General features: G+C 40.8%; 1 protein-coding gene across 2 annotated transcripts in view; it reads left to right on the top strand.

The window, feature by feature from the left end:
• Arhgap24 (Rho GTPase activating protein 24) overlaps positions 1-17,161 on the top strand; it is a 399,402-nt gene that overhangs the window by 60,600 nt on the left and 321,641 nt on the right. Inside the window, exons 1-2 of one of the 2 annotated variants that reach the window (XM_036201560.1) lie at positions 11,117-11,132; positions 11,776-11,972. In XM_036201560.1, coding sequence (XP_036057453.1) covers positions 11,796-11,972 — 177 coding nt within the window. In that variant the 5' untranslated portion in view covers positions 11,117-11,132; positions 11,776-11,795. Of the gene's footprint in view, positions 1-11,116; positions 11,133-11,775; positions 11,973-17,161 lie in introns of those variants that run through there. The other variant, XM_036201559.1, reaches the window with a different exon arrangement.

The following is a 17,161-nucleotide window of genomic DNA, read 5'->3' as shown; positions in this document are numbered from 1 at the left end:
TGGCTGGCTGTGTCTCTCTCCAGCCTTTCACCTCCCAGAATTCTCTTCTCTCTTGTTCCGCCTATACTTCCTGCCTGGCCACTGGCCAATCAGAATTTTATTTATACAGAGCGATATCCACAGCATTCTGCACACATTCCACCAAGGTGCCTACTTTGTAAAAACTCCATTTTTAATGCATAGAACTTCTTTTTTTGTCTTTTGAATGCATGATAATTGAATATATCTCATTATAGTAAGGCTAACTTGCTATTTGGCTTAGCTAAAATAAAGTATGAATTAATGATTTTGAAGGATTAAAGTGTGGTCAAATTATGAGAGTAATTAAATCTTATTAAATATCATGATTTGACAAATCACAGCCCATTCTGACAGGAATGATCGTGAGAAAGTAGAAGAGAAGGTGGGTAATTTTTTTCTCTCTGCTTTGACTTTATCTGCCCAGCTTGTCCAAACTCTAATGAAAAAGTTGTCTTGTCAGTACTTCGGCATGATGGACCACTGTGCAAGTAATTGAGGTTCAGTGATTAGGTCTGGATTTATATACTTAGGGAGCCTAATAATTTTCCTGGCCCTATAGAGCAGGCCTGGTGGTGTTCAGCCCACAGGATTAATTGACAAAGAGGAAGTAGTCCTTATTGGAAATCATTAAGCACCTCAGGCTTTCATGTGAAGGGGAAACCTGAAAGTTCGCTGGAGACAAATGACTAACTCAGTCAAGCTGCCTACTTGTCTGTTCTTTGAAGTGTGGTTGAATAAAAGGCTAGCCCCACAGAGAGGCTTCGAATGGTAATGTAATCAATAGCATTTGATTTTCCCAGGTTGGACCCTCTAAAGGAACTTACTATTAAAGCAGTATTTCACGAAGGCTTTTGTGTAAGCTTAAAAATATGCCCACAGGGGAACAAGGTTGGAGGGACTCTATAATCCTTAGGCACAAAGATTGTTGCTCTATGAGAGAGAAGGCCCAGAGAGATGGTTCCCCCAGCAGGCTTGGCAGTCTTCTGAGAATCCTAGGAACTTCTACTCCCTCTATCTTTAACATGCAGATTTCAACTTTATCTCCATTGCTTGTTCTCACCTTTGGTCACATAATCCCATCTAAGATTTGGATGTGGAAACCTTCTGGATACTGCTTTCAAGACAAAAGTTGACTCTGGACAAGAGGTGCAGGAGAATGCAGGAGCCTCTTAGTTTTTGATGCTATTTGAAGAGTGTTGGTTGTTTTTGTTTCTTTTTTTTCCTCTCTTTACTCTTTGGCTCTTTGGAGGCCCACCACCACACAGCTCCTAAATAAATGCACACACAGAGTCTTATTTTTTCTTAGGAATGTCTGACCTTAGCTTGGCTTGTTTCTGGCCAGCATTTCTTAAATTATCTCATCTATCCTTTGCCTCTGAGCTTTTTTTTTACCTTTTTCTATTTCTGTGTATCTTTCTTTACTTCTTACTCCTTTGCTGGCTGTGTAGCTGGGTGGCTGGCCCCTGGAGTCTCTCTCCTTCTCTTTTTCTCAATCCTTGATCCTTTTTCTCTCTTTCCCTCTTTCTATTTATTCTCCCTGTCTGGCAGCCTGCCTATCCCTCTCCTGACTAGCTATTGGCCGTTCAGCTCTTTATTAGACCAATCAGATGTTTTAGGCAGGCAAAGTGACACAGCTTCACAGAGTTAGGCAAACAAAACATAAAAGAATGAAACACTTCTTTGCATCATTAAACAAATGTTCCATAGTACAAACAAATGTGACACATCCCAAACTAATATTCCATAACAGAAGAGTCTAGTCATACTGGTCTAATTAATAAAAAAGAAGGAATTATTCAGCACATACTTACTTTTCCTTTCTTTGGATTTTTCTCTTTTAGTAACTATAGAATCAAATGGTACTTGCCATATTTTGGTTTTCACTAAACTAGTAGTTCTCCCTGGTGTAGAGAAGCTGGGATTCTTTCTTATTCCCAGTGGCATTAGTGGCATGCCATCAGTGGGTGGCACACTTTAGTGTCCAGTGATAGTCAAGGGATACTTTCAGTTCCTCGTTTGCTCATGGAACTAGAGTAGAATCTCCCTGTCCTTTCCACAGGTGACTGATTGACTGCAACTGCTTTGATTGCCATACTGAGAGGACATCCAAAGGTGCAGCCAGGTGATTAGTACTGTCTGTCAGGTGCTGAATGCCTCTTTGCCCCTTCCATCAGTAAAGCAATCATTTTGATTGATTTCCATCCTGTTGAGGGTATGTGCAGTGGGAAGTTCAATTGTCCTTTTCCGCATTTTTCAGATGGGGAAGTGAAGGCAGGAAATACTTATATGAGGATTAAAATACTTTCCTCACTAATTGAATAAAACCTTCTTACAAGGAAGCCTGTTCTCTCCACAAATTTTAAATAAAATACAGTGTTAGATAGACAACAAACACAAAGGGAATACTTTAAGAGGTTATATTTTTATAGTTTTCACATGAGTAAGTCTTTTCTTTCCTATGAAAATAATTACATAAATATTGAAGATTATAACAGAAAATGTAGATTGAGGTTTAGGATATATTCCAACATTTACATTATATATGTTTTTATAATTGTCCAATGTCTGACATTTTTAATAATTTAATTTGAAATACTCAAGCAACAGGACTTTTTTTGTGTTTCCCCAGTAATGGAGCTGCAGATTTACAAAGCTATTACCTTGAGCCCTCCAGTGCATTCTGTTGATGCCCATTTTAAACTTCTCATCATTACTGTTGTACTTTATTCCACTCTCCCTGTTTTCCTCACAGATGTTATCAGGGATTGCTTATGGTTAACACTCATTATTGAAGATAGCATTCAGCAAAAACAAAACAAAACAAAACAAAAAAACCTAATTTTCTTTTCTCAATAATTTCTGAGGTCCAGTTCCTCTTTTAACCTCAACATTTGAATCAGGTTCAGATGGGAAAGTTTGGTGTGCATTGGCCACTACCATCTTCAAATGGTTTATGACTCTTGTACAGTGTTCCTGCTAGGATTTATTTATGTTCTTTAAACTTTATTTTATGTGTATGGTTGTTTTGCTATGTGAATGTCTGTGTACCACATGCATGCAATACCCATGGAAGCCAGAAGAGGGCATCATATCTGGAATTGGAGTTACAGGTGGTCATGAGCCTAACTTGGGCCTCCATAAGAGCAGTGTGGTCTTAACTACTGAAGCATCCTGTCAGCCCCTCTCAGAATTCTGATCCCTCTCAGGCTATGGGGGTCAATTCCAGAATATTACAAGCATTTCATTTTTTTTCATTCTTTATTTGCCAATTTACCATTTATTCATTTAATTTTTGAGTGTTTATTGAATGCCAGTTGCTATAGTGGGTCCCAGGAAACTCAGTCCATGAACATGCAGCTTTGTCTAGGATGACATGGAGACATAAGGGGTGCTTCCCGTCTGGGTGATGCATCTGCTCTAGGGAAGCCCTCAGAGAGACCAGACACAAGAGACATTAGCCTCAAAGGCAGCAAGGAAAGCGTGCGGAAACCCAAGGTCTTTGCGAGTTACTGTAATGAACCAAGTCCCTTCTGACAACAGATTTAGGTTCCTGAACTTCTTCTTGGTGCTGACATGACCTCTGTTAGACACTTTACAGTTTTCGGCCTAGCATCCTTATTCTTTGATGTGTTCATTACACAAAGAAAGGTCGTGGTGAAGAGGGATCAAAAAGAAAAACATTTCACTCTTCAGTTTTTATTAATTGGCATGTTTTGGTTTTCTCCTTAAAACAATCTCACTCTTACATCCTTTCATGTGCAATTTTTTTTGGTAAATGAACGTATTTGCAAAGCCTTCTCTAGTCCAAACTCTTGTGTGAACCTAAAGCCACAGGATCCATTTTTAAAAAACCGTTCTCTAGGTTCATGCTTCTGACAGCTTTGCATCTCAGGGGTTGTTCATGCATGAACACACAGCTGTGCACCCATCTGAGAGCTGCCACATACCCCCTCTGCTCTGTGCACTGAATAGGGGCAAAGCAACACAGGGTGCTGATGTGTGGGAGGAAGGCACAGATAAACAAGTGGAATACAACAAAAACTACAAAAGGCCAAGTAAGGCAGTGTGATGGGTGAGGAATGCAGGGTATGAGCAAGACACTCAAGTGCATCCTCGGGGGTAAGGCGACATTTGGCTGGACACTCAGATGAGGATGAGCTAGCCATCAAAGCCACGGGGGCAGCATTCTGGGAAAGGTAGATGGGATCACACAGGCTTTCAAGGCCAGGCCCAATATTTTAGATTTAACTCTGAGTGTAAATGAGTAATTATTAGCAAAGTTCAAGCATTATAAATATGATGACCTGATTTACTTTCTAAAAGGAAACCCTGCTGCCATGGATGGAATGTATAATATTGTTGCAGGAAGAATGGATTCAAGGAGCAGATAGAAAGCCAGTGTAGCAATTTAAGAAGAGGTGTAAGAGTTCCGGAGCTGTACAGAGTGTTGCCTAGAATTCTAAGGTGTCGCTCTGTCTCTGTAAACTTACCTTCATATGAATGAGCATGTATCTGTTTGTATGTGTATATGTCTGAGGCAGGGGCATGTGGGGAGGAGATTCCATTTAGGATTGAAATACACATCCACATTACACTAGTTTGCTTTCTGTTTATAAAAAAAAAATTCTTGAACCTGGACCATTTATAAAGAATGTCTTTAATTCCTGGTGAAGGAGGCTGGAGGTCTGAGGTGAGCATCCCCATCTCTTGGATCTCTGGTCCGGGCCTTATGGCAGAAGGTATCACGGCAGAGGGGGCGTTTGCAGAAAGAACCAAACAGGATCCAGCAAGACAGGAAGCCGAGAGGTTCACTGTGACCTTCTCTAGTAATAGAAACTTGATGTTTTTAGAAATGCATTAGTTCCTTCTGAAGGTGACAATGAATCCCAGAGACCTAAATACCTCCCAATTGGACCCAACTCTGAAGGGATCCACACCTCCCCGCACTGCCACACCAGAGCTAAGTTTTTAGCACACTCAAACCAGAATACAGAGTGTTGAACGCCTCTTATTAGGAGGTGAAGTCTTTTGCGATGGAGGCATTTTCTCTTGCTCTCTCCCATTCTCTCTATGGTCGCTTCTGATTCTTTCTGCCTGTGTTGTTCCCATTCACACGTGCACTCCTTTGTAGCATATTCCTGTCTCACTTTTGCTTTCAGCCAACCTTCCACGAACCCACAGATTATGCTGGCAGTTCACGGTCCTGTTCCTGGTTTCCCCATACCCAACCAACTGAGCATTGGAGTAGCTTGACTGGGCCACGGAGAGTGGCAAAAACTCTCCAAGATTGGCAGTGGAGTCTGTGTTGAGTAATTATTACCATGGAGATTACAACTGCAAGTGAGGGTGATAAACACTGAAGGACCCGAATCTAGAGTTTGAGGTGCAGAATGGCCAAGCATCTACTGAGGAGGGCTCTCACAGGAAGCAGTGTCAGGGAAGCAGGGTAGGAAAGGGAAATGCAGTTAAGGATAAATCAGCTTTGGCCGGATATGGCAGGGAAGCGTTGACACCATGATTTCAGCACAGAGCGGGTTAACTCGGCTTTAAGAACAATGGGGGTGCACTCAGTGGATCAAGTGCTTGTTGACCAAACATGAGAGCCAGAGTGCTGCCCCCCAGGACCTCCATCAAGTCAGGTGTAATAGCATGCATCTGTGATCCCATTGGGTGTACAAAAAATGGGTACAGAGACAGGAGAGTCCCTGGAAGCTCCCAGGCCACCTACTCTGCGTACTCTGACTTATGCTGTAGTAAACAAGAAGCCTGCTTCAAAGTAAGTGGAAGGTGAGGATCAATACTTGTTGTCACCTGATCCCCACACATGCCTTCATTCACACAGAAAAAGGAACCAGTGTGCATTTGCATACACACTGTATACATAGGTCAAGTACATACACACATATACATACACACAAACGCGCGAACACACTCACACACACACACACACACACACAACACACACACACACACACACACACACACACACACACACACACACAGAGAGAGAGAGAGAGAGAGAGAGAGAGAGAGAGAGAGAGAGAGAGAGAATAATCAGGAAGCATCCAGACAGAGTTAGAGAGGAGAAAAAGGACAGATTTAGTAGATCACAATACTCATGGAGTAATCACAGCTGAGCTGAAGTTCTAAGATACCTGGACATCTCGAATCTCTTCAAGGCTCTCACGTGAAAAAATACTTTACAGTGTTGTTTTTATTCTGAAATTATTTAACATTTAGATTCTTGTGGTTCTAAATCAGATGCTCAGCTAGAGTTACTGAAGAAATATTCTCTAAAATGATAAAATAATCCAGATGAGATACAATAATGGCACAGACAGGCTCTCCATGACTCTTTATGTTCTTCTAGGCTCCTTTATGCTCTCTGCCTCATTAAAAAAGGCCACATCTGTAGATAACTATGTACATGTCCTTCAGTGGCATGTCCCTTTGCACTAAAAAATGCCATGAGTTTATTCTTTAGGGAGAAGACCCACTTATATATGCTTCTCAATCACCATACATCTGAACATATGTACACACTATGCTCATGTGTGTCCACAAATGCATGCTTGCAGTATGTAAATGATTTCTAATTCTCTGTGTATGTTTTTATAATGTGAACTATATAAGTAGGCTATGTGTTGGACTTTGGAAATCTAACCAATAAAATATTAATAAATGCCTGACAAAATAGCATGATATGTATACCTACAAAACAAAGTGGATTTTGTTTCTGGTGGGTTTTGTTGTTGTTGTTATTGTTTTTGTTTTGTTTTTTTAAACAAGAGGTGGCAGAATTCAGTTAAATACTGGGTATTTGTGATCACATACTGTGTGCAATGGAATAGCCTTTTATAAAGGAGTTTAGTTTGAATGCCTTCCCCCTCCTTGAAAATAATGGTGACATTTGGATATGACCAAAATTACTCTGGAAAGCCCCACAAACAGCTTGTAAAATGCAGTGGTTTGCCAACGTTGCTAATTTTTACTTTCTTTCCTAGGATAGAACAGATACTGTCAGACCCATAGGAATCATTTGTTTGTGCTGAGGGTCTGTGAGGCAGGGGATCATGGGCATCCAGACTCTTGAGCTTCCACTAGCTCTGTGAGACACAGATCTCATCACAGTCTGGTCGCACTGCAGTGGCTGCAGAGATTCAGATTCACACAGCTGCGGCCCTCATGTGCAGAGTACAGAGCAGGAATCTCGGTGGGACTGCCTGTGCTTTCAAATTCTTCTATCCTCTTCTCTTTGGCTTCTGTTCCTTCCTTGCATCTCTTTCCTTGTATTTTCTGGGCATGTGTAGTTGAATCTATATGGCCAAGTTGGGATATATTACAGCCTGTGGCATCTGGCACCCTATTTATATGCAGTTTTGTAAATGTATCCTCTGTTGGAATGAAGTCACCAATCTAAGTTCCTGCATGTGTGCTCTTTGACTCTGAAAAATTCTGTTAGGAGAATGAATTCCCTTCTGATCATACCACATGTTCCTAGTTCCCAGTTCCTCCGCTTGCACAAAATCACTACATTAGTAGATGGAAACTCAGTTTCTGCACTGAGCAACAGTTGACAGCTACAAGGTAAACGATGTAGCACCCTAGTAGCCATCATCAAGGCTTTTCCCAAGTGACATGAAAACATCAGTTAATTCTTCAGTTCTGTTTTTTAGTTCAGAATCACTATGTATTTACATTGTTGTGATATTGCTCTTGTGATGTTGATGAGTATTGAAGTTGGTGATTCAGTTCTGCTCTTTCATACACCACTCACTTGCAATGCTCTGACTGTGAGGGAAAGGTGCTCCCCAGAGGGCATCCAGTGAAGTTATGCTCTGAGAATGGGAACATATGACGCACACATGTCTGATCCTGAACCACCAGTGGTACATGTACTTACTACCAAAGCTAGAAATTGAAATAGTCAGGGTTATGGTTTACTTGAGGTTTGTTGCTGTTGCTGTTCATTGTTTTGTTTTGTAAAGGGCATTCAAGGTTATTCAAGTGTGCTCATCGTGACTGCATGCTAACTGAAATCTCCCATGTCAAAGGCAAAAAACCCAGTTCCTAAAATATAGAACTACCATGATGGCATCAAACACTGAGAAAGAGAACCCTCCAGGACACTCTTCATAGGAATTCTGTTGTGGTTGTTACATATTGCACTGGTTAGATTGTTATCAGTTTGACACAAGCTCATCATGAAGGAAGGAGGGACCTCAACTGAGAAAATGCCTCTGTCAGATGGGACTATAGAAAGACTCATGGGGGCATTTTCAGGGTTGGTGACACATGGGAGAGGGCCCAGCTCCTTGTGGGAAACGCTACCACTGAGCTGTGGTCTTAGGTCATGTACAATAGTAGACTGAACAAGCCAGTGAGCAACGTTTCTCCAGAGCCTCTGCTTCAGTTCCTGCCTCCAAGTTTCTTTCCTGAGTTCCTGCCCTGAGTTCCCTCCGTGACTGACTGTGATGGAGACCCGTAAGCAAACCCCTCCCCCTGACACAAGTTCCTTCTGGTCAATGTTTTCATGTTTTGTTGTTGTTGTTGTTTATTTTTTTGGGTGTGTGTGTGTGTTGTTGTTTGTTTGTTTTTTTAACCACAGCAATGAAAAAACAAACTAGGACACATACCACCTCCCTTCCATTCAGCAGATGTTTACTGAATACCCAGAATGCACTGTGAAGGGCACTAAGATTCTGTAGTCAACAAAGCCATGACCATAACCTCATGAAGCTTTTGGTCTCTTTGGTAGTTGACAAACAATGAAAAAAATCAAAGAAATAAACATATCTAGCAATTCAGGGAATTGTTAGAAAAAAAAGTTAGTGAGGAGTCAGAGTTGCCTAATGGAGAACATGAAGAGCTGATTCATTCATGGGGTAATTCCAGGTAGCCACTGGAGAGGTGGATTTTAGACTGAGATTCAGGTGAGGGCTGTGTGCAAAGAGACAGAGCCAGGGTATTCTGGAGAGAGGTTACTACAAGTCAAGACTCCAGGCATAAAGGAGCTTGGGCGTTTCCAAATTTAAAAGAACCTGCTGTGGTTATTGTGCATGTGTGTGGGACTGGAGAAAGTGGTAGATCATGGTCCAGAGGTTTCAGAAGGAGATAACATCCCCTTTAGTCACCCAGCACAGGACCCTAATGCAACATTGATTACTTCATCAAATATTGATTGACCTTCACCCTGTATCAGATGGATGCTGTACTGGGTACAGAGGATAGCTGGATATCTGATACCCTACAGTTATGGAACTGTAGAGAAAATAAACTAGAAAGACCCACAGTCACAAATGATCTAGCTCCTCCTCTTTGTTTTGAGGTGAAGAGAGGATTCGACAGTTTTTATGGGTATCTCTACCTCTCTACAAACACCTTGGTTATTTTTGTAGGACTTCAGTTTCTGTTTTGTTTTGTTTTTCTTCCACACAGAAATAGGCATGGCATTCTTTTTCCCTGGGTTTATAATAAATCATGTTCATTTGTTTTAGTAATGTAATTAGTGTTGCTGAGATTCTTTATTACGTATTATGTAGTCATGAAATTAACTGTATTTTTTCTAGGAGTTCAGCAGGCGACATTTCCCCTGGCTTTAGCCAGACCTACAAGCAACAGATGCAAGAAGGGTCATAAAACATGTTCTAACACACATTTTCCACTAAGGCAGAAAGAGTAGGAAAAAAAATGGGAATTGGCTGTGTGGAATTCTATATTATTGATATGGTAGCTTGCTAATTACCTTGGAAATCTTCAGAGGCATTTTTTTAATTAGTAAAATGCTTAAATTTGAGAGGTAAGACAGAAAAAGTCCCCAAAGAAAGAATCTGTTTGGCTGTAATACATTCTAGGTGTGTGTATGTGCATGTGTATGTGTGTGTGTGTGTGTGTGTGTGTGTGTGTGTGTGTGTGTGTAGTGTTGGAATGCTTATTATATGGTCTTATTTAACTTTACAAGTTTCTTGGTCAAAGGATAAATAAATGGTGAAGAAATTGTGTAGGTTGAAATAATTTAAATACCAGAAGACAAAAAAAAAAAAAAAGATTATTTAGGGTGGTCTCAATGAGCAGACTTCCTGTCTAAATTATATTACAGCATTTACTATTCATGCAGAATGGGGCTTGCCTGCTTCTTGATACTAGGTCAAGTGCTGTGGAAGAAAGCAGTCAAAAGTTCCTGTCCTTGGGGCATAACAGACTTAAAGTGTCAAGCACAATCCAATCTGTAGACACTTACACACACGGGTAGTGAATGTTACTGCAATCAGCTGTCACCACCATAGGAATGCCCCATGGAGGGGTATGGTTCAGTGTGCTCCATAGTGGGGATTTCAGCATAAAAGGGCACCTTTAGAAGCTGAATGAGCTCAAAGACACACAAATGGCCCAACTGAATTATAAAATAGCTTAAATGAAAAATGAAGGAAGAATGGGGAATATTGGAATGCCTGCTGGTGGAGGAGACAAAAGCCACCTAGAACATGATTAAATTGACCAAAATAGAAAGATCAGAGCCCACATTCCAACTCACTGCTGTGAAGTGATAGAACTCAAGGAGCAGGGAGGTAAGGGCTGCCAAAAATACCGTAAAATTATGAATGGGACACTGGACACAGCAATTGTTTGAAAACTTGTAGTGAAAATGACGGTCAGTCAGGGAACTCATCATCAGATACACATCAGAATTATTAAAATAAAGGCAGACATGAAAATGCCTTAGTCAGGGTAGTCTGTGCTTTGTGAGTTCATTCTCTGTGTCCTCATACAAAGATCCATGATGAGCTAACACTTCCCACTTCCTGAATAAATGCTTAGAAATATAAACACTAGCAAGATACCAGAGGGAGCCTTTGGGATAGAAAAACACATCTCTTCATTTGTAACCACATCAAAACAGTCTCATGGTTCTTAACCACATCTCACAGGATTGTTTCCATGGACACCGCCCCCCCCCCCAAAAAAAAAGGCACACCTGCTGCACACTCTCCTATTTTTAATGTGGCAGTCTGGCTCCCTAAGGGTGCTGCTGATTCTCCATTCATGCGGCTCATTTTCTCGCTCTGTATAGAGTGGATGCCCTTGGGCTCCTTCACACACAGCCTGAAATGGTGCTTATGTGTCCTGGATTTTAACCTTCCCTCATTCTTGAATTTGAAGAAGCCTGTGGGGAAAAGGAAAATCAACTAGACAGGAAGGATTTTTTTCTCTTTGTTTTCTGGTTTTCTCCTAAACTTCCTTGGCTGCATAGATCCCAGGCTGAGAAAACACTCCTGTGAATACTCTGGAGGAAGCAGAGAACATCTTAAGAGATTTTCACATGTGCAAACCAAACATCTTTCACTGAGGTTTTTTTAAAATAGTCTCCTTAAGCTTTAACATGTGTGGAAATAGTGCTTGCTCAGGTAACCACAGGCCAGGCGTGCACACGCAGGCCCCCAGCACTGCACAGCAGACGCACAAGCCTAGATGCTGAAAACTCAGTTTTATTGCCTATTCCCCTAGAACTTTCCCATTCCATAGCTCTTCTCAGGAAGAAAGGCAGGCAAGTACACCACGCTCTTTCCCTTCGGCAGATCATTGGCAGGTCTGTGGTCAGCTTTTAGCAATCCAGTCAGTGAGCTGGTACACATTTTTTATCCCTTTCTTTCTTTCTTTTTTTTTGTTTCTTTCTTTCTTCCTTCCTTACATCTGGAGAATAGTGGTGACAGACTGACTACCTTATTCTTTTTCTTTCCTTTTGTTTCTAAACAGAAAAATCCACCAGTTTGAAAATGGAGGAGAACAGTGACTCCACAGAGAACCCCCAAGGCCAAGGGCGGCAAAACACTACCAAGTGTGGGTGGCTGAGGAAGCAAGGAGGCTTTGTCAAGACTTGGCATACCCGCTGGTTTGTGCTCAAAGGGGATCAGCTTTATTACTTCAAAGATGAAGATGAAACCAAGCCCTTGGTAAGTAGGAAAAACAATCCCTGTAGACCGTAGTGATCCACACAGCTGGTGGAGTCTGAGGGGTCCCCGTCTCCCTGCTGGATCTGTTTCCAGGCATCTTGTCTGCTTCTTTTACGTGGTTTCTTAGATTTAGACATGATGAACTGGCTGGTTGAGACTCAGAGGCAAATTATACTTGTCTAATGTTAATTTTGAGTTTTACTGAAGGGACGGAATGTCTGAATCCCTTAGGCGACCTTACTCTGTAAGAAAATATTAATGGTCATCTACTAGGGGATAGAGCTCACAACCAAGGCAGCTTTACTTTGTTTTCTTAGGAATAAGTTGAAGAATCTGCATTTTAATGGAAATTGCCTATATAGCCACACTGCTCTGGGGACAGTTTCTGTGTTTCTTTGTGGTCCCTTAGTGGTCATTTATTCCCTGATATTATTAGTCACACGTTTCAAACTGTAATAAACAAAAAAAAAAAAAGAAGCTCTCGAGTTTTCTCAGCTATGGGGTCATTGCTTATCAACAGAAGAAAGATGTAAAGGGAGGCACCATCCCTGGCTCTTTCCTTTGTCTACATCTAGGGAAAATAGAAGTGAGAGGAGAGATATCTGAGACTGGCTTGTATAATCATTCCCAATAGCATGTTCTTGAGGATACTTCCTCTCACGTTGAAGTTCAAGATCTTAATTAGGAATTTGAATCAGAACTCACCAAAGCATGATAGTTTCACAGGATTCTCATTCCTGTAATCCAGTTAAATAAAAACAGTGTAAGTACATACTGTAAACCCCTGTCAGTCATAATACTAACTTTTGGTATTGACCAGAGTTAAGAATTTACATTATTGTCTTATGAAATACTGTTTATATAGCTATATTTATCTCTCTATCTCTCTATGCCCCCCACCCTTATACACAACCCATTGGTACTGCTTGTGTCTACATGTGTTTAGGGCTGACCACTTGAGATTGGATAATGGGAGTTCATCCCTCGAGAAACCGATTCTCCCTCTCTCGGTGGTGGCCACTGGTAGCTCTTCGTCTAGGAATGGGACCTTGTGGAATTTCCCCCATCCATGTTGGGACATCAACTGGTGTTGCCATTATGTGGATCTTCTTCAGGCAACCATATCTTGGAGATCTTAAGGATTCACTTTCCCAAAGATGTGGTCATATAGTTGGGAGGGAGGAGCCGAATAATCTAGATGTAGTACTCATGTATGAATTTCTTAAAAAAAAAAAAAATTAAAGCCACATCATCTATCGAGATGTGTATTCATTTATCTATATTACTGTTAACTAAAATTAATTAATTTTTCTTTTATCCTTCTCTCATACATTATATCACAACTGTGGTTTCCCCTCCTTCTACTCTTCCTAGTCTCCACCATTCCTCAACCCTCACTCTCACCCAGATCCACTCCTTCTCCTTTTCCCTGGGAGCAGGCCTCCCAGAGACATCAACTGAACACAACATAACAAGTCACCTAAGACTAGAACACAAACCCTCATGTCAAAACTGGGCATGGCAACCCAGTAGGAGGAAAAGGGTCCCAAGAGCAGGCAAAAGAGTCATAGATACCTCCCACTCTAAGGAACCCCACAAGAACACCTAGAGACACAACCATAACATGTATTCAGAGGACCTAGCTAAGACCCATATAAAGTCTGAGAAAGTCACTTCAGTCTCTGTGATCCCCTCTGGGCCCTGCTTAGTTGATTCTGTGGGCCATGTCCTCAGCTCCTCTGACTCCCACAGTCCTCCTCCACCCCTCTGTAGGATTCCCCTGTCTCTGCCTAGTGTTTGGCTGTGGGTCTCTGCATCTGCTTCTGTCAGTTGCTGAATGATGCTTCTCTAAAGACAATTGGGCTAGGCACCGATCTGAGTATTTATTCATTATCTCATGAAACACTTAAAACAACCCTTTGGTTTTTACATTATTCTATGATTATGATTTTTATTAGCCCTATTTGTTTTTACATGAAGAAGACAAGGTTTAGGATGCAGTTTGCCATAAGTAAAATGAAAATGGTGCCATGATTCAACTCTAGATATGTCAGGATTCTTGTAGCCTTGGTCAAAGACCTCTGAGTCAATGAATAAGAGTGCTTCCTACTGGTGATGTGATAAAAGAGCATATTCCCATATCTGTCACTTGACTTGTCGTGCCAAACCTGTGGGGAATATGGGAATCGTTATACAGATGAACAAACTATGCCTGTGGTATCCTATCTTATGTCACTCTCCAGGGTTCCTTTCTGTTGTATAGCTTGTTTTATACCGTGTAACACTCAGATTAAGACATTGTCTTGAATATAGACTCATTTTTACCACACTCAGAGGAAGGATTAAGTTAATATGGAAACAGTAGAATGTGAAGGATCCAACATGAAGACTCTGGTAGGGAAGGATTGTGTTGAATATAACTGACATATGGGTAAGAGCCAGTGTTAGGTTCCCTGGATGCTTTTCTGACACAACATTGGATGGACCAGATTGTTAGCCAGAAGGGATCTAAATTAAGTGATTTCTTATAGCATTGTCCAGGATGGAAATAAATCATTAGGGAGCAAGCAGAGAACTCACTAGCTACATGAGAAATCATAGTAGATTAAGCAGAGGGGGATTTTCCACAATAGTGTCATTCCTTAATGAAGGTTACTTCATTGCCTCCAGCATGAGGTTGTTGTTTCTCAAATGTGTGAATTGTAGATGACAGAGAAAGTGATCTTAAACTAGTTTGAGGAATTCTGCTCTAAACTGATCAAAGAAGATATCATCATGTTATCTATGCTGTGTTCCCCTGTGTCATTTCTCACAGTATTCAGAAGTTCAGTTACTTTTATCTAAAAACTGGAAATATAATTAAAGCAATGCAAAAAAAATGCTTCTAGTTAATTCAAATGAAACCCCCCTTAAAATTAAAATCACCTTACTTTGTAATATCTCTAAGAAAATATTGTTCTGTGATTAATATTAGATTCAGTATTTACAGACTTACAAGTTAAATGAACAAAATGGGGTGATATGCTCCAATGTAGTACCAATTCTTTCACAAGTCAAACATCTTTTAGCCACTACCCTCCATAGAAAGTTTTTTCCTTTTAACATATTGTTAAAGACTAGAAATTAATAAGGCAGTTAAAATTTGAGATTAAATAACCCGATTTTTGGTTGTTTTTGATCATTTTGTAATAATGAAAGCACCAGGGAATATGACGCTGTAGTTTTTCATTTCAAACCTTTTGACTAATGTTGAAACATAAGCATGTAGAATCCAGCCATTTCCAAACCAGAGACTTATCACTGACTTACATATCCATTCAGGGGTTATGCTATCCTATGAATGGACTAATTCCTTTCTTTGTTGGAACATGCTTTTTTGTTACTGAAAATTTCATATGTGAGTGCTGTATGTGTATCATTTCCTAACTCCTTACCTCCTCAAACTCATTGCCCCTTATTGTTTAATAATTATTGTTACACACACACACACACACACACACACACACACACACACAGAGAGAGAGAGAGAGAGAGAGAGAGAGAGAGAGAGAGAGAGAGGAGCAAATTTATGAACACACTTGCTGAGTCCATTTAGTGTTGCTCACATGTGTATGTGGTCAGGACTGAGCACTCAGGACAGGTAAACCTACCAAGGGATTTACTCCAGGGAAGACTGGTTATCTCTCTGTCAGCAATAATTAATTGCTTGAAGTTCTTCATCTAGGGGTAGAACTTTGTGAAATTTCCCCCATTCATATTGTAACATCAGTTGGTGTTTTAATTGCTCAGGTCTTACATAGGCAACCATATTGTTGAGATTTCATGGGTTCAGCTTCCCTATTATCCATAGGAGTCACCCTTTTCCAGTAGATGCCCTTATCCTCTGGTTCTTACAGTCTTTCCACTATGTGATGTTCCTTCTGTCTTTGGGGTAGGGTTTATGTTGTGCATGAATCAGTTGGAGCTGGACACCCTATGGTCTTCTTCTCTGCATGTGACCAGTTGTCTCTTTCTGTAGTCAAAGAACCTTCTTAGTTAAGGGGTTGGAGCTGCACTCAACTGAGGGCATCAGGATAAGTACCTAGAATGCAGTTAGAAATGACACTGATTTACAGATGTGGCAGCATTGGTTCTCTGTGGTCCTTGGCCTTACCAGCCACAGGCACTGCTCTAGGTTTAGTATGTCAGACATGATTTCCCTTCTATCGAGCTGACATTAAGTCCAATTAGGCAAATATTGGTTTTTGATTATCACAACTAAGAATTATAAATATATTTTTAAAAAATGAAGGGTAAATGACATTTAAAACTCTTGTGGAAATCTACAATATGTTTTTTTCAACTGAACACATGGCCTTATTCCTGATAGACAAGTGTTCAACTTCTGAGCTAAATCCCCAAGTCACTCTATCCTTCTTGTTCCCTACCTTACTCTTCTCCGACCCCTCTCTCTCTATCACACTTAAAATGGGGTTTTACTAAGTTGCCCAGATTGGCTTTGAATTCACCTTGTAGCTCAGGTAGGACTTGAACTTGTAATCCTCCTGCCTCAGCTTACTAAGTAGTTGGGATTACAGATTTATGTCGCCAGTCCCAATTTACAATAGGTTTATAAAGACTTAAATGAAGAAAACCTTTACAAATGTTGAAATTGGAAAAAAAAAATGTACTTGCACATCCATGTGTAGCAGACAAAGGGATACTGCAAATGAGCAGCTGGTGAAGAAGCATAAATCCCAGAATTCCTTGCTTCAGGTGATTGTTCCTCAGCTCTGTCTTTTGACCTCCTACTAGTCCTCAACTTTTCTTTGGACTTAGCTTCAGCCAGAAATATTTCTTGATGATTTATATTCAATTTGATGCTTCAAACAAGATGTCCTTGGTATTCATGTATTTTGACTCCCAGTGTTAACGAATGTGGTCTATCATTGTGGGGAGGGCATGGCAGGTGGGACCAGCTCCTGTTCACAGTAATGGAAGTGGTAGGTGGCTAGTCCTTAGGCAGAAAGGAAGCAAAGGATCTCAGACAGGACTCAGAAATAAATGGTACCCTTAAGACCTGCCCCCAGCTATCTACTTCTGTAGGGAGGCCACAGTCCCAGAGCATCCTCAGTCTTCCAAAACAGCACAGCAGTGGACTGAGTGGTCAAGTCCATGAACCTGTGGGGGATATTTTTTTGTTCTGTCTT

The sequence above is a fragment of the Onychomys torridus genome, chromosome 10 (genome assembly GCF_903995425.1).
Source record: "Onychomys torridus chromosome 10, mOncTor1.1, whole genome shotgun sequence".
Lineage (NCBI taxonomy): Eukaryota > Metazoa > Chordata > Mammalia > Rodentia > Cricetidae > Onychomys > Onychomys torridus.
The sequence above is the reverse complement of the archived record's forward strand: the minus strand, read 5'-3'. Positions and strand labels throughout refer to the sequence as shown.